This window comes from Catharus ustulatus, chromosome 5 (assembly GCF_009819885.2).
Source record: "Catharus ustulatus isolate bCatUst1 chromosome 5, bCatUst1.pri.v2, whole genome shotgun sequence".
Lineage (NCBI taxonomy): Eukaryota > Metazoa > Chordata > Aves > Passeriformes > Turdidae > Catharus > Catharus ustulatus.
This window is the reverse complement of record NC_046225.1, coordinates 57,467,685-57,491,333: the sequence shown is the minus strand read 5'-3', so window position 1 is coordinate 57,491,333 and position 23,649 is coordinate 57,467,685. Positions and strand designations below refer to the sequence as shown.

The window sequence follows — 23,649 nt, the reverse complement described above, 5'->3', positions numbered from 1 at the left end:
CTTGCTGCTGCCACTGGGAAACAGGGGAGCGGTGTCCCCGGCCGCTGCCGCCACACCTCCCGGGGCCGGGCAGTGCCACCGCGCCTCCTGGGGTCAGGCAGCGCCACCGCTGCGCCGCCACTGTCCCACCGCCCAGGGCCAGATGGGCTGCGGCTCAGCTCGGGGCTGCTGCGGGCTCAGACTTCCGGGTTGGGAAATTTCCAAAATTTGTTCATATATTGGCTGCTCCTGAATGTAAGCTGCACTTCCGGTTTGGGAGCAAAATTTTAGTCAAAATGGTGCGGCTTATAATCATTAAATTACTGTAGTCTGAGCACGGCTTTCTGCACCTTGTCAAAAGCTGGACCCGATCATAAATAGGCTGGGACCCATTTGCCCACCCTGCTTATTCCTCTGGCAGCGTGGATCCTCAAAACGTGGGTACTTTAACATGTGTGACACGCCACTATTAGTCACATTAACTACATTTTATTCATATATTGAAAGAGTACACGTACATGTCAGTAGCATAGATTGCATCAGCTCCTCTTTACTAGAAAAAGCTCAATGTATATACAATGTTAAAATGCTCCTGTTGTAGCTAGTGTGTATTAAATCAATGCTGATATAAACTAATGATCTTTACATAGATTTATGTATTTTACAATACATTAAAAATTATCAGTGGCATGTTCTGTTATCCTTTTTCACTGTCCTGATGGTATAACATTTCAATGAATTAAGGATATGCATATTTTATTTACTATTCAAAACAATTTCTACTACAGAATATAGGCCATGGAGACAACCCGTGGTTGCATTGGAAAGGCAGAAAGTATTTTTAATGATTAGTGATTTCTGTTTTTTCTGCCTCCCTCCTGCAGCTTTTCCTTGGGAGCAGGAAGAGCAGAACAAGGCTCCTTTTCAGAACTTGCTTTTGTTTAATCCTGTGAAAAGCACCATAACCTTTTCTTAATCAAGATGCTTTTTGTCCACCCTTTTAGCTCTTTGACCTCCCGTGCATGAGCTCAGCAGAACAGGCAGGCCAGTATCTGACTCCAGGTTCTTCCTGAAGCTGGAGGGACACTGAGCTGGGCTTTCTGACCCAACATCTACTCAACAGAAGTGGCAGCCTGCCCACAGAATTCATTTCCTTCACTCTCTTCTGCTGGTCCCTTGTGAATGAGCTAGACTCCTGTGGATCGCTTTATCCTCTTTATTAAGCCTGTCTCTGCAGAGACCATTTTAATTTAATTCAACTTGATAGCCAAGTCTCAAAATCCCCTTGGCTCTTGATACTGTAAAATCTCCTGGTATTCAATACACAAGCCTTTTTCCAGCATCCTGTTCAAGGATCCAATTTCTCTAAACTAGCTTTTCATTCTGACTGATGCCACTTCCTGAGTGACTAGAACTCACAGTCGAGCCCTACAAGGAAGTGCTGGAGCACTGAGAAATGCCACCCTCATCAGAATATCTAACTCTAGTGAAACTTGCATGCTTGACAGAAAAGCAATACAAAATGCTTTCCCACAACATAGGCTAAATAAACGTTGCTTGCCAGCCATCTCCACTTTAAAAAGTGAACTGGTAACATAGTAAGAAGATGCATTCACTGGCAGACATGTCAGTGTCTACACATTTGTCAGATTTGTTAGCTTAATCCTAGGAGAGGTATGCTAAACCCTATTGCAGAGCGTTGGTTTGCATCTACTGATCCTGATTGAACCACTGGGACTGACACCACATTGGGATTCAGAGGGAAGTGCTCAATATTTCAGAGGGTGAGATGGGCCAGGTTGCCAGTAGTATTTAAAAACAAAATCAGGTTGAACAAGTCTGTAGGAAAAAAATTCCTCACACATAATTGAAAATGAGAATGAGTTATGTCTCTGAAAGGCCATTAATAATTTAATTTCATAGCAGAGAGGCAAAAGCTGGGGAGGACTGTGATATGCCAGGTCACTGGTAGGTTATGACTCCTCATGGGAGTCCTTATACATAATCCTCTTCTGCAGCACACTTCACACCCTGGATATCAGAAAGCCTATGAGAACATCCCTGTTTGTGATCAGAGGCCACGTTTCACATGTCCAGGGGAAAAATGTGAAACTCATTCAGCAGAAGGATGGTGAGATATGCCAAAGTATGAAAAAATAAAGGACAGTTTTCTTTGCTCTTCCTGTCTCCCTGTTATCCAAGGCAGCAGTGAAGCAGCAAGACATGATAAAACAACCTAGTAGATTAAGTGGTAGGGAAACCTAAAGAAATATGTTGTGTAAGAGAACAAGAGCTCTGATACACAATTTTGTTGGGTAAGGCTGGCAAAGAGCCTTTCCAGGATAACAGTCCCTTGCTGTTATCCTGAGAGGCTCTGTGTGCCAGGATTGCCCTGTTTAGGATTACTGAACGCCTTGGTCTGTAAGCACCCAAAACACCAATGAAACACAGTCTGTCCACATCTTCCTCTTTAATCTTCAGTGGATTGGCAACCTGGCAACAGCCTGGTCTCACCCAGTGAAAATATTTCTGGGAGGCAGGATTAGCTCTAGTCTGAAACAGCTCCAGCATCTTGATTTCAGATGATTTGGTGATACTGAAATCACAGACTTTAGCCAGAAGGAAGATTTCCCAAACACAACTTCGATGTCCCAAACCTGAGTTTATTGCTAATGAGCTGTGCTGGGAGAGAAACACTGAACAATAAATCACCTCCAGTGAGTACAGAGAAGCTACAACATGGAGTGCATCTATGTCAACACCTGTTTCAGGCAAAGCTTAAACTCCACCTTCTGGAATGAGAGTTCACAAAAGAGTAACATCTTAAACACCCAGAATCTACTGGGAATCATCAGGAAATGTATGAATTAGGGCAAAGTGGATAGATTTCTGGAATACCTATTAAAACAGAGAATGGGTGGGTTTTGTAGTTGATTTGTTCATGGCATCATGCAGACCTCTGGTATTTTCTGTCTGTGTCAACTTGTTAAGATCTCACAGTCTTGAAGTGACACATTCTTCCTGGCTACCCATTTACTGTGGGCTGGACTACTTGTTATGCACAATTTGTTGCTGAAAAAAAGTGAATAATGGAAGAAAAATGGCAATAGATTCTGACTCCCCCTTCAGTTTGCAATGAATTATAATGATGTCGTGGGTTTACTGTGAACCAGAAAGAAAGATTTTGAGGACAAGTAGCATCTATGTATTCAGGAGTGTTCCTGTTTGCTTTTGCAATTTATCAGCAACCATGAAGAACTGGCTGTAATATTAAAACTTACACTACTAAAACATTAGTTTAGCAGTCAAGATAATTTTTATGCTTTATATGGCTCACTCTTTCTTTATGAGATTCAACTCATAAAGATTCTTTATGAGATATTCAGCTCAAGGTAGTTTTCTGGATAAATTTTAGATTATTTTCTTAGATGACAACATTAATTCTAATGCACTGCACTCTTCTTTGAATGACTGCAGATTGCAAGATGTCTTTGAAAAAGGATAAAATGGACATGTCATGCAGTAACCAAGTAAATGCAGTCCCTGATTAATATGCAAGTTTGAAAAGTTCAGAAAATGTCATCATACTCCATAGGTGCACCCTCTTTTTGGAAAGGTCTCTTTTTGTTTTGTTTGTGTATAAATGTCATTCTACATGAATTTCACTCCACCAGTTTTTATAAACTCAAGTCAACGGGGATGTGTTCAAATATTTGAGTGTTTCCTTTAAAACTAGAGGCAAAGAAAAAATCTCTTCGATCTGTTGACACAGCTGTGAAAGACCGTGGTGCTTGCACGTAGATTTCTTTAAATAATCTGAATATCTTCTTTTCACCATCCCACCGGTAAATCTGGGAGAAGGTATAGTCACTTCCCAAGGCTAGGTAGTAATTGTTCTTGAAGGAGAAAGGCTGCAGCGTCATGGCTCCTCGGGATGGAAGAGCCTGTATCTCCACAAACTGTTTGCTATTCCATTTCATAACTCTGGAGTCACCAATGAATCTTGTGAGTGTGATGTAAAGGTCATCTTGCATCCTGAAACTCTTCACAGCCAAGACATCTTCCATGTTTGGGATTTCACTGTGTGGGACAAACTTTTTGGAGGCTTTGTTCCACTGGAGTATAATGGGCACCTGGGCACGGCTAGAGAGAATTAAATGTGATTTCCCATCTATATCGAGAAACTCAGCATCTGTGTCTCTGAACCACTCGTGAAGAGATTGATATGAATAAAATCCTTTGTTATTCCACTTATACACTGTTGACAAACCTGCTTTGGAGCTATCTGCTATGACAAAAAACATTTCGCTGTCTATCTCAAAAAGCTCGATATCATTTGGCTTGGAAATGCGAGATTCTTCAATATCTTGGAATTTGACAAACTTCGTCCAGCTTTCATCAAACTTGTAAATGTGTGAGCCACCAAAGAGCTGTGCCACGACCACAAAGACTTGGTCACCAACAAGGATGGCTTTACATCCCACTATAGACTGACCTATTGCCCAAAGAAAGAAAACAAAACAACACACACATTAGCACAGCACAACCCACCCTTTACACCACAGACATCACCAAATCACCCCTCCCCTCTTTTAAATCTGCACCATCTCATAATTTTGTCTTCTGCTACTTGCCATCAGAGCACCTTTTGAAACTTTTTGCTTCCCAGTAACTGGAGAGATTACATGTCCCACCCTGCAGTGTCTGCAAGTATGATGTACCATAAAATGCTAATTCCTTTTTTTGTAAAATACTTTTTATTTCTCTGTTTGTTCCAACACATGGTCCCTAGTATTCAAAGCAATTATTTAAGCTAAATTTTATAATTGAAAAATGACAAGAGTTTTTATCTTGCTGTTCATCAGATACCTGGAATTATCTTGTTATTGTAATGTCTATCTTTCCATCTTAATTACAAAAATGAAATATAATATATTTTTCTTGCTCCAGAAGAGTTAGAGTCAGCTTTTTGCTAATGTACACAGAAATATTGATGCATCTTGTGGATATATCACCTGACAGCAGGATGAAAAAGATACATTTAACTCTGTGTTAGGCTTCCTTGAGATTTTGTTAAACTAGAAATATTTAGGAATATTGCAGCTGCCAGATAGATCAAATCCGGTAATGGTCTGTTTTGAGAACACATAGTTACACTAAAGAAGAACCAAAACCACAAAAGTAACAACGAGGCTATTACGATAGGTGCTGTTGGAAGCAGAGAGGAATTTGTCTGTGAAGCACAGTTTGAGTAGAGCTATAGCTGCACAAGTTCCCCAGTGCATCCTTGGTCAGTCACTACAGGAGATTTACCCTGGCTCCTCCTGGTCCCCTGCCCATGGCTTTCAGAGCTGGCCTGGGATGATCTGCCACCCTCCGAGTGCAGGAGAGCTGGGGTACCTTCATCTCAAGGACAGCAAGGTGTCTGCAGCACAGACAAGAGTGGTTGAGCTGACCATCCAGGCTCCTTCTGATCTAACTTAGTCAAAACACAAACTCTAGCAGAGCTTTCACCTATGTCCTGTCTCCTTCTGCAGAGGACAGCAATGCTTTTTCTCTTCATGTTCACTGTAAAGGCAACCTCAACAGCTAGATCAGCTCCATAAGCCCGTGTTGGAAAGGGCTAAATTTAGATGTCCAAATGCCAAGCATATGGTAAGTAGTGAAATTCTCTGTGGAGCTGGCTCCAGAGCTCTACAAAACACTCGTCAGGCTCTGCAGGAGGTTCTTTGTGTGCCTGTGTCCCCTGGCAAAAATCTCAGGCTCACTACATTTCAGAGTCCAGAGTTCATGCTAGACCTTCCAGGAGCAAACTCTGGGTATGGAGCTAGGACACAAGTCCCTGGCAGAAATGTCTCCTTATCAAGTCATTCAGAGAAAGGTGAAATACACCTGGAAGGCAGCTATCTTTGCAAATGAGTCAAACTCTCAGTTTAATTTCCAGATATTTTCTAGGGCTCAGCTAGCTCTCTCTGCGCTGTTGACTCCTCAGTTTACATCCCTGGTACATATTTTACCCTAATCTACCAAAACACAATGAAACCTAAAAAAGCATTTTTCATTTCCAAAATTTCCTGACAGAGGGGTAGCTTCTTGTAAACTTTTGTTAGTGACACACACAGCTGATCTCAGGAGGTAAGTGCTTGTTGCCTTTGTAGAAGTCAACACCAGAGGAGGACACAGCATACTCTATGTATCCTAAAATATAAGGTAAAAAAAAAATCAATCACACACAACAAGGAACAGGAGGGAAAGATGCTCCATTGATAATTTAGCTCCTGAGTCTTCAAAATCTCTGGCTTGGAGTATCTGGGAAATCAGGCAGCAGATAAGAGGTTTGAAGACTCTGCCTCTGCTGTCATGGTGTGACTGAGCACCACAAGTGTTGATTAGGGACAGAACAGTTGTGAGAAAATCAGCATTAGAATATCACCTGGCATCCACACAGGCTTTTTGTTTGATCTGGCCAAGATGTTAATTGGGCATGTTTGTAAATTGAAAGTAAATACTGAAGCTTTACAGCACATCTCTTTAGGTAAAGATCATAGCTTAAATATTTCTGTCATTTTCAACTGGTTTCTTGGTCAGCTCACCCAAAAGCATCCTTCAGACCTATTTCCTTCTACATGCAATAGATCCTTTTTATATTCTGTTTTGCAGGCACTTTGGCAAGTTCAAATGTTCCTTCAGTTTCTGCTTTAACTTACTGCGTGATTGAGGTAGCTAGTGCTAAGTTGGGCCATAGTGTGACATTCATGGCAAGCGTTTGTACCTTCAGAAAAATTTGCAAGATTAGACAAGAAAAGCCTAGTTTGTGTGCTACAGTAAGGTTAAACGTGCATGTGTTAACAAGACACATTATTCCATGGAGTCACTCATGTCCCAGCATCACTCATTTCAACCAGCCAAATTCAACAGAGATTCAGGGCAAAACCCAACAAACTGGTCCCATCTGCAAATCTTACCCTTGGGAAATGCCAACAGCTCATCAGTGCCTGGAATCCCAGAGTTCATATACCTGTGATATTGTCGTAACTCCTGAAATTCATCTCAATGTGATCCCACTCCAGCACCATGCAGTTCTCCATGCTGGGCTGTGCAATAGCTACAAACACATCATTCTTTGAGTTGAACGTATCCACTGAAACGGACTGGTAGGGCAAAATCTGGTGGACAACAAAATCTAGAAAAACACATTTACAACAGTTAGGACACATCCTTGCTGGAAACACAGAGTACATGGTCACTGATTAGAATGATGTACACTGAAAAATGAGTGAAATACTCTGGATTTTGTATAACGCTATCATGGGAGTATCAGTGCTCATGTTAGGCATGCAGCAACAGGAAAAGCATCTCCTGCTTTAGGCATCATGAACTGTCCTCTGGAAATGTATTTGTCAAGGAGATCAGATATGCAAACAGTGAAAAAATTCAGATTTTCCATTGAGGCTGGATACTATCAGTGACATAGAGAGAGAAGTCTCTTTCCCCACAGCTGGAAGTTGCTTTCCCGTCAAGTGAAATGGCCTTGCTAGAATCACATTCAAGCTGAGAGACAGCAACTACCAGCTGAAGTCCAATAACTTCTTAAGTCATGCAAATTTAATCACTAGCAATTTGTGTTATGCTAAACCAGGCAGAAAGTGAAATGGTATCTTAAGTTTGCCTGGGGATAACCCCATTTTGCCTAGACCATAGACAAAATGGTGTAATCAAAAACTCAGTTAACATAATGTTTTATGGGGCATTATAATGTAGTTTAGGCATAAAATACAACCAACCTGAAAATTACTATCCAGTGGAAAACTTATCCTAGACAATAAGACTGACAAATTAGAGCAACCTGTAAAGATTAGGAGTCTAACTCCATAATTAAAGAAAATTTTTCCTCAAAAATTAAACACCTTTTTAGACCTAATTTGAAAATTCACCCTGGGGTGTGTCAGCAGGCACCACAGAACCAGTCTGGGGCAAAATGAGGAGACTTGGGTCTGAATTTGACATTTGACCAGACAGCTGTGCGAGATCTCTATTATCAGGAAAAAAACATGGTGTGGCAGAGCTGACAAAGCATTCAGGTCCCAGATGTGGTAGGAGGCCTGCATTGAAGTAATGCATGGATATAGATGTGTAGAAAATGAAAGGCATCTTCCCTGTGCTGCCATTTCTCTGCAGAGCCAGGCACTGCTCTGTTTTAAGCTCCATTTGCTACACACCTTCACCACGCACTCCTATGTTGGAAGGGCCTGAGCATCCAGGGATTTTGGTGAAATGGTAATTAAGTCCTCACTCAAGTCCCTTATTTTGGTGCATTATGAAATAATTGCTTCTGAATGAAGAACCCTCTGTTTCTGCATGCTTGAAAGCCTTGCCCTTGAGGAGTTACACTTGTGGAGAATAAAGATAGATGACTACTATTAAAAAAACAGAGCAGGTTCCACAGCTGTGAAAGAAATGACAGTCTTCATTCTTGGAGGGACTATTATAAATACAGCTTGGGCTTGGTTCATAAATGCTGGCAGGCAAACAAGAAAGTTATCTTCATTCTCACTGGGAAACTAAAAGGGCTGAGGAAAACTGACACCAAAGTATGCAGGAAGTAAAAGTAACTGACCAGTTATAAAAGGTAGCTAAAGGATGAAGCAATAGCAGATACAGTCACAAAAAATAAAAATATTGAGGAAAAAGACCAAAAAAATAATCCTGAAAAGACATCTCTTGAAATCTGAACAGTTGCGAAACACTTTGGGGGAATCTGTGAACTGAAACAAGCCAGTCTGTATGTGAAAATGGGTAGGGAAATAATTTGTAATCAGTAAAAAGCAATAAATGTTGGTTTTAGCACCAGCTGGCAATACCAGATTGCAATGTAGAACAGGGTTACACAGTGAAAGTTACCGCCACATCAGGGCTGCAAAAAATTTAGGCCTTGAGGGGCTTGATTTAGTTCTTCGTATCTTGCTGTAATGCTAGAAACAGCTAATACAGTAGATCCAGGACTGGGGGAGGAGCCCTTTTCCAATACCTTTCTCTTTTAAGTGTTATCCTCTGGATGGGAGAGGGCAGAGGACACAGTCCATGCTTGCCCCTGTGCTGCTGGCTGCATGAGCTGCCCCTCTCTCCCTCTCAGCCCAAGCACAGTTTTGCTCGCCCTGTATCCAGACACGTGGTTTTCATGCTCTTTTCTGCTGGCTGAGAGTGAGGATGTCCCCATGTCCTCCAGTCACTTATTCCACCTCTGCTCCCTCTGTGGTTGAACTGGAATCATGGTGCCACAGGTGAGGAACCAAACACTTTTATTGGGCTGATTTTCCTTCTGGTAGCCCTTGCTTGGGCTGATCCCAGCACACAGGAGCACTGATGTCAGCACTGGAGAGGGGGAGAATGCAGGGACCATTATAGAACACTAAGGAAAAATATAAGTGATGGTCTGTTTGTGCAGCTGCTCCAAAACTGTATCCTGCAATTCAGTCCTACTCTCCTCACATCTCTTCTGCCCTGCACTGGACGCTCCTACTCCAGGTGAGGCTACCCAGGACCTGGGTGTGCCAGCAGGGAGTGTTAACCGTCCTTTCCCATCTCCCACTACAGATCTCCAGCACAGGAGCAAGAATGGAGCAGTACCTATTAATTTGCAAACTGATTTTCCTTCCAGACAGCAGGAAAAGAGAAAACCACCTCCGGAAGACAATCCCAGCTAGGTAAAGAAAGGGGAAAACAAGCTTCCAAAGCTCAGTGAGATGATCCCTGCCTGCAGGTCCCAGGCATGCACATGGCCTGTTTCCAGTGGCTATTTTCCAGACTCCTGAAAGTGAGTTACATGTTCCCCTGTGGTGCTCACAGCCACAGCACAACTCCCTCACATACTGTTGAGGAAGAAAGACAAGAAATGAAGTGAAATGGCTTAACCTGCTTCCATGATGCAAGCCAGAGAAATGGAAAAGACAGATGCTATCACAAAAAGAGTTAAAATGCAGGTCACCGATACTGTCAATCACTTTCTCTGTGAAGAAGCAACAGGACCATTTTGGTTTTTGCCTTTTTATTTTAAATTTGGCAGCACCTCTTTCCATCTCTCCTGTTACCATTGTAGCAGTTCAGCTGATGTGGTGAGCTGACTGGGCCAATGAGACACCCATTTTACCAAGCAAACTGCTTTGTTACCACGTCCTGCATCCAGTCATGCTCGACACTGAGTGCTGGCGACCAGAAATGATGGAAAGTCTGATCCCACCTGGCAAAGGAGGGAAATACTGTACTAAAGACTAACATGAATGAAAGAGGTTTGCAGAGCCCTGCCCATCACTGACTGGGAGAGGAGAATACACCTATGGGGTGTATTGCCTTACTTGGAATACAGGATGTATTCTAAGCCTGTAATTAGTCCTCAAAAAGGAACCTGGGCATATTTGCACTCCCTTTGGATCTGGGGAAGGCAATGGCAGAGAAGGAGAAAGCAGCAGTGGCCTGACACCACACCACAGACCACCGAGGTCACACAGAACAGAGTAAGAGAGCAACACGCTGTGCCATGGCAGCACTTCTCTGAGGGCTTTTGAACAAATATTCCAGCTGGGAAATCCTTGCCCCATGGGCCCAAAAAAGTCTGCAGCAAGTGAAATTAGATTTATTCTTGGTGCAATTTCACTTACAATGATAAATGGACAATGTTAAGGGTGAATTTTGGCAGGAGTAACTTTACAGTGTCTAGATACAAAAAAGTGACAGAGGGACAGTAGGTCAGGATAGGTTTGAGGACGAGGTAAGGCTTTCTCCTTTCCTCTATTATTGCTGCACAGCTGCTTAAACCAGATTGCAACAAAATAAAGCCTGCTTTTACTTTGCATTGTTGTGTCTAGATGATTTGGCAGATGTAGGAATGTAACTTTGGTGCTGTTCTAAACTTCATTGCTCTCCTGTGTTTGACATCCTTTTATGCAGCTCCTTACCTCTGCTGTTCCTCTGACACAATTTTGAATTCTGAGTTCATTTTCTTTTCCTTCACATATTGCCATCAAAGCACCTTTCATACCGTTCCTGAAATTTCATTTTACATTACTAGTAATCACCTTTTCTCTTATCTTCTAATAATAATGACTGACTTGATGACAAATGAGAACTTGCACACCTTTGATATTACTGTCTAGAAAAAAGGCAGAGCGTTGACATCCTATTCAAAAAAGATGAAAAACAATACCTGCAGCTGATATTTTCAGTTATATGATGTGACTACATTTAAAGATAGGTAACTGCAGCAGTTTGGGTATAAAATATAAGCGTAACCACATGCAAATTTCTCTTCACTCCCTTCAGCATGCTTTATATTACCTTTAAAAAATAAAAAATCAAGATCCTAGGCAAGACAGTAGACAGAATATTATTGGACTTTTCTCTTCAACTTAATGGAGTTCCATGAAGAACTTCTGGCACTATTGCCACCATCTTTGATGCTAACAAGTCATGATTTATCAAATAAAGATAACAGCTATAGCCACATTTCGGAACTTATTTTCATTGCTTTCTGTGAAATACAGAGATTTTGGGAAGCTCATCTGCCATAACTATATGGCTTTATTCCAGATAATAGAAAGCATTCTGCGATGAGAATTAAGCCACAAATTGAGTCATAATCAAGTCTTTTGGAATATGAATAGGCAGAGCTCTTCTCCCATTATCACTTAATCCAAATAAAAACTCAGTACGTACTTCGGCTTCGAAATGTAATTTTCCCATTTTGTACTTGTTCTAGTACTTAGAAGTGCTTTGTATGTAACCCTTTCCTCCCCCCAGGTCATGCTCATAGAAGCAAAAGGGTATCATTAAACTTCTGATATTTAACCATTTGTAGTGTGCTTAGAAATATACATTCTGAATACCTGTAGTGGTGCATTCATAATCAAAACTTGTCACATCATTTAACTTCTTATCCTGATATTCTGCTGGACCAATACACAGGACATCAGAAACTGTGGAATTTGTCATCTTTAACCACAAAAACAACCACTTGGCTTTGCAGTCACACTCAAATTTATTTCCCCTTAAATCTCTAAAAAAACACACAGAAATAAACATATTTGAAAAGGTTGATAGCAATATGAGTACTACAGAACTGTCATCACCTTGACATGCTGAATTTCATAATATATGAGTATCCTTGAATTGTTCTGAATTGAAAACAGGGAAATTTCTTAAATTTGATTCATTTATTATGATCTCTCACTGAGTGTTTTGAAAAAACATTGCAGTTCATGGTTGTATATAATCATAGTAATGGAGCCCTGTGATTCATGTGTAAAGTTACTTTTCTGGTAAGTTTTCATAGGTGAGGATTGTCATGTAATACATCCTGACATTCAGGCTGTCTGCTGCAGGCCTCCTTTGCACCATTTACCACTGACACAGATAATTCCCATTCCTTCACTAAACTATTCCAGTACAACTGGTGGACAGAGTAGTTTTGAAGATGTAAAATACAGACGTAAGACTTGCAATTTTTGAGTTGCTGCTGCTATAGAGTCAACTTTACTTCTTCCTGCTAATGTATATGCAATTTCAGCACCGTACTTGTTTTTTTCCCCTTCGGCAATTTTTGTGGCTTACAATTTTACTTTGCTGGTTAGAAGAGCCAGGTCAAAAATAGGGAATTCTAGTTACAGAGGGAAATACTGACAGAATGTCAGCAATGTGCTAAAACTGCACAGAAACAAGGAAAATATGCTTTTTTTTTTTTTTTTAACTAATCCCTTGTACTAAAATAATCTCAGGGAACATGCAACAATAATAGGGAAATATGTTCAGGGGAACTGTAGTTTTAGAATTAATTTAGAATTTCTCTAAAACACAATTTGCATGAGACATCAGAAAGAAGTACAATAACACAAGATACGTACAAGCATCACAAGAAGCAACAGTGATTTAAGAAATAGCAGTTACTTTAGAAGAGTCTATCAAGCAAACAATTATAAAATGAAAAAAAAGCTAGAACAAAAAACCATGCTTTTTTTCCTGTGTAGATACCAGATACAGTACCACACACCCAGAACCTAAAACTGAGAGCAAGAGTGCCAAAAGCAGTAGAAAGATTCTCTTTACTTACAGTTCAATTAAAGAATCCAGATCACTGAAGACATCCTTTGGCAGAGCTTTGAGATGGTTATTGGCCAAAGAACTAGAAAATAAAGAGCTTCATATCGTTGCTATCTCTTGCAATTCTTACCAAGCCTGAGCTCACTTACAGGTTGTTAATTAGCCAGTACTGTTCAGCCACTGGCACTGTTAGAAGTTACCAGGAACAGGCATTACAGTAATTTCACGATTACAAGTCGCACCGTTTTGACTAAAATTTTGCTCCCACACCAGAAATGCGGCTTACACTCAGGAGTGGCTAATATGCGAATAATTTTCTGACATTTCCAACCCCGGAAGTGCAAACCGAGGTGCCGAGTCGAGCAACCTGCCAGTAAAACCTGGCTTTATGCGATTGTTACAAATTGGTTGCTCTGTCGCGCCGCGGGTGGAGCCTGGCTCCATGCAGGCAGCGCGGGCCAGGGGGAAGGCGGGGGAGCTCCCTCCTTCAGGCAGCGCAGCCCGGGGGAGGCAGAGGGCTCCCTCCTGCCGGCCCCACGGCTCGGGGGGAGGCGGGGGGCTCCCGTCCCCGCCTGCTGCTACTGTGGGTGCCAGCGGGCTCCATCCCCGCCTCCCACCACCGCCGTGGGTGCCGGCGGGCTCCGTGTCCCCCTGCCACTGCGGTGCAGCGCCGGGCCGGGGTGAGCGAGCCCAGAGGCAGCGGTGGCCGGCCCCAAGTGGCCCTGCCGAGTGGCAGCGTCGAGCTGGGCCACCTGGCCCGGTCAGCAGCCCCGAGTGGGCCGAGCCGAGCCAGTAAACCCCACCATCCCGTGATTCTGTTACTATTTGGCAACTTTGTTGCACGCGGGTCCTCGCTGCAAACGACAGAGTGGCTTATACTCAGGTGCGGCTTGTTTATGGACAAAGAACGAAATATTTGCCAACACCCGGAGATGCGGTTTATAGTCAGTGTGGCTTGTAATCGTGAAATTACTGTAATTATTCTCATTCAAGAATGGAGATTGCTTGAAGTTCACATAAAAGTAAAATATGTAAACCCTTTTTTTTTTTCCCAGGAGCAAATGTAAACCACAGAGCAATCACTGAGCACACTGAAAAGAAGCAGGAATGTTAATCATGAGTAGACAGTGTGGTGGTGGTGGTGATGGCACCAGTGCAGCACTGGGGGTACCAGGGGCATCCCAGACCCAGCTGTGCCTGCACACAGGAAACCCAACATGGGGCAGTGCTGCCCAGGAAAAAATTGCTCTAAGGCTGGTTTTTAATTTGTGGAAGGCATGTGGTTGACAGCAGGAGAAAGCTGACATAGAGGGAAGAGAAATTTTCTGTGTAGCAGGAAAACTAGTGGTCACCCAGGAGTTTTGTTCAAGCAGAAATTACTTTATCAAGTGTTAAATAACTTACAGGTGAGTCAGGTCACGAAGGCCACGAAATGCATTTCTTGAAATGGTTTCAATTTTGTTTCCTTCAATAAATCTAGGGGGGGAAAAAAGTATTTTAAAATACTTTAAGTAACATTATTATTAGCATCACAGTGCTTTAAGCTATGGTTGCCAGATGCAGCATATTTCTGGGCAGCTCCTTCAGACTGAAAGGTGGAAGGTCTCAGTAGAGCTGCTCACGTTCCCTTTTCCCTTTTCCTTGGGCAGACTGCAAGGAATAATGTGAGTACCTGGCAGCACAAGGGATGGCACATGACACAAACGTCCATCAGAAATGGAACAAAGTGAGTAAAGCAAAAAAAAATATTCCTCTCTTAGTAATCCTCTCAGGATGTGCTGTGTGAGGCAAGAGACCTGTGCAGGAGAGCCTCCTGAGGCAGAATTTAGAAGCTAAAGTCCTTCCTTGCCCTCTCACAAATCCCCAGCATTTTCAGGGCAGCAGACAGCACAGTGGTGCCAGGGCTGCCCTGACGGGGAGCTCCCGTGGCTGCACTCACAGTGCCACCTCCTACCCACACAGCCCTGACCTGAGCTGCACATGTTTGACATCTGCACAAACAGCAAGACCACTGCCTTGGTGGAGTTCTGACTGCCACAGTTCAGCTCTGTCCAGCTGGGACATCTCTGGAGAATGCTGGCTGCACACAAGTCACTGCGCACTGGGAGAATAACGACAGGCACATATCGATTCCAGCAGCACACTGCTCCTCCTGACTGCACATCAGCATTTAAAGGAAGAGCTGATATTTGAGCATCTTGACCCCTGAGCACTTGAGGACGAATCCCTAAATACACTATCATCCCTGCAAAGTGATTGCAGCCAGGTGGCCATCAAGATATTGCATGATACAGCTATACCTGGATGAAGACAACTGTATGCTGACTTTATAAAAGGCTTATGAGATAAAAGTGCCTCCCTTATTCCTAAGCAGCTCTGTTTGCCCTCCAGAGAAGTTAGAGAAAAAATGCTCTCTTCTCAAGAGAGTGAAGATGGTAATGCAGGAGATGACAAGTGCTCTTGGTTCTGCAGTTTATGTGTAGGGAAAATCCTTCATGAAGGGACCAGGCCCCTGGCTGCAGGCAAAGAGTGTGGATGAGAAAGTGTTGTGCCTACATGGGAGATGTCAGAGGCAGGTCAGCCCTTTCAGGGCTGTGTGGACCCACAAATTCAGTCCACAAGAACAGAGAGCCACCCTGCCTCCTGACACCCTCACTGGCAGCTGGCATCCCTGCACAGCACCACCTCAGTTGTCCATGCAAACAAACAAGGCTACACTGCAACAAGCTGGAAGTCAAGAATTTGCCAGATTCTTGAATCACCAAGCTTAGCTTCCAAGAGATGCTACTCTGGGAATTCCAGTCTATTCACCAGCAAAGCTCCTGTCTTTATCAGACCTGTTCTTACCCAGACTTGGTACACAGAGTCAGTTTAAGGTGCATTGAATGCCATTATGAGTGCTGCAACTGCAGCAGGACACAGCTGGAGATATATTACCTCTATAAAGGTATCAGCTGTAAGTGCTCCCCAGCTACTCTTTGGCCAGAAACTTTGGCTTTGTACACACAGACACTTGTCATTCCTGTTTGTCAGTGAGGTTTCCTTCTGCTCTACAAAGTCTGATCCCTGGTAACTAAGAGACATAGGTTATGGAAGCTGTACTGGTTTTACTGGCTGTATGGCCAAAAAAACATATCACAGAGGAAGGCAACTCACAGCCAGTTCCCAACAGGTGGAGGGGTGATTTTCTGGGAAGAGGAAGAGCTCTATGGATTTGGCAGAAAGGGCAACCACAAGCTTTAACTGCAACCACTTGTTCTGATGCCTTCAGTTTTAGCTTCAGATTCTGTACTGCCTTAGCATGTGACTCTGAACTTCATAGAAAGTGTTAGCAAGTTCTCTTCACGTTAGTTTAGGTAAAACAGTTTAGTTAGATAAAACAATCCTTTTTCAACCTGAGAACCAAAGACACCATTGAAGCTTCAGGCCCAAAAAGTACAAACTACAGCAAATTGAGGAGAGCAATCTGGGATGATGGAACTTCATAACCTGGAACTGTAATTGGACAATTAACCCCAATATGTGACTGGACCAAAACTTATAAAAGTGTGAAAACCCATGACCAGTCATCTATCTTGGGTGTAGCTACATCTGGGCTTTTGTACTGCCCAAGATGTATGCTTTGAAGGCCTTTTAATAAATACCTACTTTATTCCTTTAACACTGCCTAGCCTCTGTTCCAGGTAGCCTCTCTGGGCATCAGTTCAGCTGCTAAAAAAATTTGAGATTGACAGGCTTTACCAGTCTTCATCCTGCTCCCTGGCTTGCACTGGTGGTCAGAGATGTGCCCTTTGGCCATCTGAGGAGAGCAGGGTGTTTCATTCAGACAGGGATTTGCTTGCAGTGACAGTACAACTACCACAATATATGCTGTGCTGCTGGGACAAGCCCATCAGCACTTGAAAGCTGGCCATTAATGGTACAACAGAAGATGCTTTTCTTCCTTTTTACAAACTACTGCAAATAATTTTTCCCTGTAGACACAAGGAAAAGAGAATGCTTAGATAACTTGCTATCTCTGAAAAATCCAGATGTAGCTGAATCATGGATTTTAGCATTTACCATTTATCATTAGCTGCAAATTCCATTGTTGGCTACTCCACATATACTAGACTATTAACCCTGAATACCCCACCATAATAACTATTTGCCTTCAAGATTTGAGCACCAGTCAGTTTTATGAGCACTGGTCTTCCTGTAGAAAAGGACAAATGTTTTCCACAGCTACATTTCAGCTTGGAAAGGTGGGTGGAACAAGGATTTTTTTCAGGTTGTATTCACAGTTTCAAACAGACCAGCTCATACTGAGTAACACAGACAAATGCTGTCCTTTGGAGTGTGAAGGGAGGACAACCTTGAGCTAATACACTTTTTTAAAAGAAAAAGCGTGAACTAAAAATAAAAATAAATAAGGACCAGAAAAAGAAAGGAATGCAAAAATCAACTAAGTGAATGATATAAACAAAAGAAGAATTAAAGAATTTTAAATAATAATATAAATAATTACAATAATTTATATTATATGAAATGCATGTTTACATGCTTATGTATTTACAATTAATTAGATAAATTATATGGTCTTTACACAACTATCAGAAAAAAAGGCAAAGTAGAAGATAAAAGTTGAGAGAAGAGAAGCAGAATCACTTGTTCTGGGCAGTACACCAGTATTCTGCAATTCCTGCTCAGGCCACTCATAGGTCAGGACAGGCTGCTCCACCTCTTGCCTGAGGTTCAAGTCCCCTTAACAGGTTTGGCACTATTCTGGAAAGCCAAGACAAGTTCTTGCTAAGTAATGCCTTTTTGGTGTGCTGTGATTGCACAGAGACACCTTGCATTCACAGCATCTTTTAAAAATGCACTGTAACATCTGAAAAATCGTCAACCACCGTAAAGATTTTGCACAGGAGTGGAACATAAATCCTTCAGCTCCCTTGCTCTTGGGAATCACAGTAAAGACCAAGACTGTAGCAGGAGACTTGGCAATTTATCAAAACATTTTTATTTATAAAGGACATAAAATACCAAACTTACAGGTATTCCAGATGGAAGAGACCAGCAAAGGCATCATCTCGTATAACAGTGAAGGAGTTGGAGTTCAGCAAGCTGAAAATGGAGAGCAGGCATTAGGAAAGCACATTAAAACTTGACACACTGGATTATGCCTGTTGTGTTTATTGCCCATGACCAAACTAATCCTACTGACTTGAGCCTGTATCACCCCACCAATGCAGCACACATAAAATATGTGGAATGGTCTATGAGAAAAAAAGGCATTACATGATGTAGTTAATGTCCACTACTCCCTGGGAAAAATGTGCCATTGACCTTGGCTAAATGTAACCTGCTCCTCAACTCTGTGGTTCACTGAGCAGAACAAGCCATCATTAGAAGGCAGGTCTGCTGAGTGTGGGCCCCATCCTCCCACTATTTCTCCAGCCCCACTGACAACTTCTAAGCTGGCGCCTCAGCACGAATCCTAAGCTCCCAAGCACCAGCTCTCGTTTATGCAGTCGCAGTGGGGCAGGGCTCACTCATTCCACTCTCCCAAGAGAATGCTCCAAGCCTGACCTGCAGATGGGGTACAGCATCCAGTGGGAGGACAGCAGCCAGTTTGTCTGCTGGAAACACAGACACATCCAAACCACTGAGACAGAGAATCCTGCTCTCTTTATAGAGCAAAGCCCTGTGTCCACAGGCTCTGAGGAAGACCTGCAGTGCTGCCTCTTCCAGGCACTGCCTTGCCCCACTCCTGTGTGAACTTCAGGGAGAAAACATGTTAGAGCTGCACCAGAGAGGCGCATGTCACCTGAGCCAGCACAAGACAGCCAGGAAGAAGGAACTTACAGAGGCTTTGCCAGTAAAGTTCATTCTTTATTGTATCAAAGCACAACAGTGGACAATCTCCAAATGTTGATGTTCAAAGGCAAAGAGGGCAATCTTCTTTCAAGAAAACAGTGAAACTTCTTATTTGGTCTAAAATATTAACACTACTCAAAAGAAATAATTTTTGGAAAATCTCAGAATCTTCCCCAATGAATGAATATGTCTGCACTAATTGCTTTATTAGAGCAACTGATTAATCTTCCTTTTGTATGGTTTTAGGCATTTTACTAAAATTAATTTAGAAGACTAATGAACATGAAATGCAAACTTTCCCTGTGATCCCTGGATATTATGCTAATACTAGACAAATGCTCCTTAAATTATCTCAGAGAAATCTGACAAAGATTAAGACCACCATAAAAAGAATTCCTTCTATTACTATTTTACCATGATTACTGCCACAGAAGACATTGTCCTAAGGTGTCCATGTGGTCAATTATGCATGCAGCTATTTGTTATTTAATCATTATTTTTTCTCATGTTTTAAGGAAAAAGTTACAAATTACATTAAACAACAGAATTTGTGAGTACCCAAGGTGGTGGTGGTGGTGACAAAATTCTCTGACTAATCACATAAAGTGGTATGAGCAACTTCTGCCTTCCTCAACGAACCTCTTCTGCCCCAGCACCTTATACACCCCAACATCTCCAGGAAATCTACTGCAGCTAAGGACAAGGGACAATATTGATCTGCTCTTCCTCCCTCTTCCTAGTACCATCATCTAAACCAAGCTAGATTTCCCCCAGCTCTAATTTTCCATCCATGGATTCCTGCCTTTCCTTCCCTGGCACAGGTCACTGTTTGCCACCATTTATTGGTGGGCAAGGTCCTTGTGGCCTCTGCTGGGGGCTTGGTGCTGACCCCCAACTCTCACAGAAACTAGCACTTGGGACCAGTTTCACAGTAAAGGAGATGAAGGCTTCCACCCCTTGCTTTGCCCCCTTTCCCCCAGCATTTTGCAGGGAGTGCTGCTCCTCCCAGTAGGAAGACAGGCCTTTGAGTCGAAGGAGATGGGGTACCCAATGAGAGGAGCCTTGCCATCAGCTACCAGACACCTTTAGAGACTACCCCTTACTAAGACCAGTTCTAACATCTAGGTCTGTGGCAAGCACTCAGCCTGGCTTTCTGGCAGGCTTTAGATCCTTTTGCTGAATTTTTCTTCGCAGTGTATCTTTGCCTGGAGGGGTCAGTCACTCATGGGGTGGAGATGTGGAGGGCCTGCTTGGTGTCAGACGTTCTGGACAGGCTGCACAGGATGCAGGCTGCTGCTCAGCTTTGCTGCAGACTACCAGAGAAGTGAGTATCCAGGCTCTCCAGGGGGTTGTACTGCAGTCTCTCTATCTTCCCTGCTGCCTCCCGGGATAGCTAAATTAAGCAAGTTTGGGTAAGCTCCTGGAGCAGGAGGCACACGACTCTAACTGCAACATGGGCACGACCAAGCAGCTTGCCTGGGGTCAGGAAGGAGGGATGGCTGCAAAGTGCTGGGAGCTAGACCGCTGTCACCTGGGACAGAGCGCTGCTGGGACAGAAGGCATCCAAGGGGCCACCCTCCAAGTAGTATGCTGAAGCACAGAGTCATGCTGCAGACAACACCAGCACTTCACACACAGAGGATTCCCCCTGAAATGTGTCCTGGAAGCCTCTGCTCACCTCACTGTGTCACAAAGCCTGTGCCAGACTCCTGGGCACAAAGTGAGCAGGAGTGAGAGCCACCACCACGTAACTCTGGGGGACAAAACTCAGCCTTAAACTTACTAAAGCCGAAGTTAAAAGAAAAGAGGAACTTAGGGCATTATAAAACATTTTTTTCTCCTTTAATAACTAAATACACATTGTATGAAGTTGTTTCTGAGCAGAAAATACATCCCTGAGGAGAAAGGTTATGAAACAGCAGCTACACTGGGGGACAGTGCAAGCTGTCTTCTCCCGTTTTCTCCCTTTCTACAAGGGAAAAGAGAACTCTAGGAGAAACGGAGAGGCTCTGTACTTAAAGGGACTCTCTTTAGGAGGAAGGGGTGAAGCGCTACTTGACCGTGCTCCTTCCCAGTGCCATACTTACAGCAGCTGCAGGGAGGGCAGGTGGGAAAACATCCTGTCCTTGACTTCGGAGAAGGTCCCGTTCACCAGGCTCCTGGAAAGAGAGATGCCACCCATCAGACGGGACCCGCACCCCTTCGCCCCCCGCCCAGGCGGTGCGAAGCGCTGTGCCCGCACTCACAGGGAGCCCAGGCCGGCGGGCAGGAGGCGCGGAGCCCCCGCCGCGCCCACGCAGAGCGCGGACTCCCGCCAGCAGCTGCAGGGCGGCCCGCAGCGCGGCCTGCGCGGGGCGGCGGGCGGCGGCAGCGCCAGCAGGGCGGCGGCGGCGCAGAGCGCGGGCAGGAGCCGCAGCGGGAGCGCCATCCCCGCACCGCCGTGCCCGCTCCGCTCCGCCCGGCCCGGCACCGCCGCCCCCCGCGCCTGACATCAGCGCGGCGCCGCCTCCGCTGCGGCGCCGGGACGCGGGGGGGGTCCCGGCGGGCGGGGCGAGGCGAGGCGAGGCGAGGCGGGGGCACCTCACCCTCCTCCTCCCCGCGGGATAAGAGCCAAAAGCCAAACGCCCGCGGGATGCGGAGGGCGTGGGTGGCCCCCGCTGGTAGCTCCGAAGTGATGCTGCCCGAGCGCTGAGGCGCTGGAGCGCGTCCAGAGAAGGGCAACGAAGCTGGTGAAGGGCTTGGAGTACAAGTCCGCTGAGGGAGCTGGGGGTGCTTAGCCTGGAGAAAAGGAGAGTCGGGGGGTTTATTGCTCTTTACAACTAACTGAAAGGAGATTGTAGTGGGATGGATGTAGTCTCTTCCCCCAGTGATAAATGATAGGACAAGACGAAACGGCAACTTGCATCAGAGGAGGTTTAGATTGGATATCATACAAAGTTTCTTCACTGAAAGTGTTTTCAGGCATTGAAAGAGGCTGTCTGGGGAAGCGGTGGAATCGCCATCCCTGGATGTGCTCAAAATATCACAAATCGTGGGTTGGAAGAGGTCTTAAACAGGTCTTAAAGAGGTCTTAAAGAGGTCTTAGTGCTGAACCCCCCACCACGGACAGCTTTCACTAGACTAGGTTTGTCAGGGGACTGCCCAACCTGACCTTAGACACTTCCAGGGATGGGGCAGCCACAACTTCTCCGGGCAACCTGATGTGTAGATGTGGTGCTTAAGAGCATGGTTTAGTGGTGGACCTGGCAGTACTGGGTTGGTGATTGCACTTGATGACCTTGGAAGTCTTGTCTAACCATAATGGTTCCATGGTTCTAAGTACAATTCGAGGGATTTCTGGATCATGAAAGAAGCAAATGAATGATGACTCCACACAATTCCAGTTGCTTTCCAGTAGTATGTGTGTGTTAAATAGGCATTAATTGAATCATATTGTATCTGAACGCTTGAGAGATTTCAGAACTACATGTAAAACCACTTTTGTGCAGTCCCGAGTTGAAAGACACACCTCGAGCACATCAATGAAAGAATAACTCCTGTAACTTTGTGTTACCAGTTACTTGTCTTGTAGCATCAAAGAATTATTATTTGTAACTCTTGTAACCTTCACTATCCTTTCTGTCCAAGCGCCTCTTCTTGGTTTGCTTGGGCCAGTCGCAAAATTCCTGTGTCCATTCCCAGGGCTGCAGCTCTTGCCTGCTGCCCCTCCCCATTTTCCACACAGTCCAGCAGAGCCTCCTGGTTGAAGACACCAGAGAGACTCCTGTTCTCTGTGCTGAGCAAACCCAGGTCTGCATCTTCACCCTGCAGCAGGCAAAAATTCAGAAAGTGTGAGCAACACCTGAGCTAGCAGTTTAATTAATTTATCATCTGATTAGGCAGAAACAAGATAGAGAAATTGTTTGAGGTCAGTGTTAGTCCCAGTTTTCTTTGCCTCGTTTAATCTTTTCAGTGATTTTAATGATTTGTGCAACACATCTCTTTGCAGGAGCTGTTGTGCACCACATCTTCATCTTAATTCTACAGCCACAATAATCTAAGGATGTTTATTTCATTGACAAGCAGACAGAAATTGTTGTGAACTGTTAAAACTGCTGGATTTCCTGTCATTCTCTTTCAGCTGGGTCACTGGTGCTTTATCCTGATGTCATTGAAAGCACTAGAAAAAAAGAATATTAAAAATTATGAGAACACTATCAGAAATAAAAAGGTTTTTTTACTGTCTCTTACAGTATTCTTCTGGACAAAATATCCTGCATGCAGCTAGAAAATCCATCATAGACTGGGTGAGCAGCTGAGTGACAGGTTGGGATTGAAATGTAACAGTACAAGCCGCACAGATTATAAGCCACATTTCCGGGGTGTTGGCAACGTTTTGTTTTTCCTCCATATGTAAGCCACACCGGATTGTAAGCCGCACTTTCGTTCGCAGTGAGGATCCGTGTGCAACTTTCACAAAGTTGCCAAATAGTAACAGGATCGCGGGATCACGGGGTTTACTGGCTCGGCCCTGCTCGGGGTGGCCACCAGGGAGCAGCCCCAGCCCCGCTCACCGCAGCTGCCGGGAGGCAGGGGAGCGGCGTGTCCGGCCGGTGCCGCTGGGAAGAGGGAGAGGGGCGTGCCCGGCCAGTGTTGCCGCCGCACCCCCTGGAGCCGGGCAGCGCTGCCTTTGTGTCGCCACTGTCCCGCTGCCCAGGGCTGGGTGGGCTCCGCCTTGGCTCA

At 44.3% G+C, this 23,649-nt stretch overlaps 1 protein-coding gene across 1 annotated transcript; it reads right to left on the bottom strand.

Annotated features, from left to right (window-relative positions):
* Positions 1-446: 446 nt before the first annotated feature.
* LGI2 (leucine rich repeat LGI family member 2) lies at positions 447-21,355 on the bottom strand. Its single transcript, XM_033060108.2, has 8 exons — positions 21,174-21,355; positions 21,015-21,086; positions 18,103-18,174; positions 14,473-14,544; positions 13,079-13,150; positions 11,859-12,028; positions 6,998-7,162; positions 447-4,474 (listed from the first exon to the last, which is right to left on the bottom strand). Exons 1-8 carry the CDS (start codon positions 21,353-21,355, stop codon positions 3,657-3,659), a joined length of 1,623 nt encoding a protein of 540 aa, XP_032915999.1. The 3' UTR covers positions 447-3,656.
* Between the last annotated feature and the right edge of the window lie 2,294 nt (positions 21,356-23,649).

Excerpts from the sequence above, each read along its gene's own strand:
- LGI2 (XM_033060108.2), bottom strand. The coding sequence starts at position 21,355 with ATGGCGCTCCCGCTGCGGCTCCTGCCCGCGCTCTGCGCCGCCGCCGCC. Across the intron at positions 21,087-21,173 it reads CCCGCCGGCCTGGGCTCCCT|GAGCCTGGTGAACGGGACCT; the intron begins GTGAGTGCGGGC and ends CTCTCTTTCCAG. Across the intron at positions 7,163-11,858 it reads TTATGAATGCACCACTACAG|ATTTTGTTGTCCACCAGATT; the intron begins GTATTCAGAATG and ends GTGTTTTTCTAG.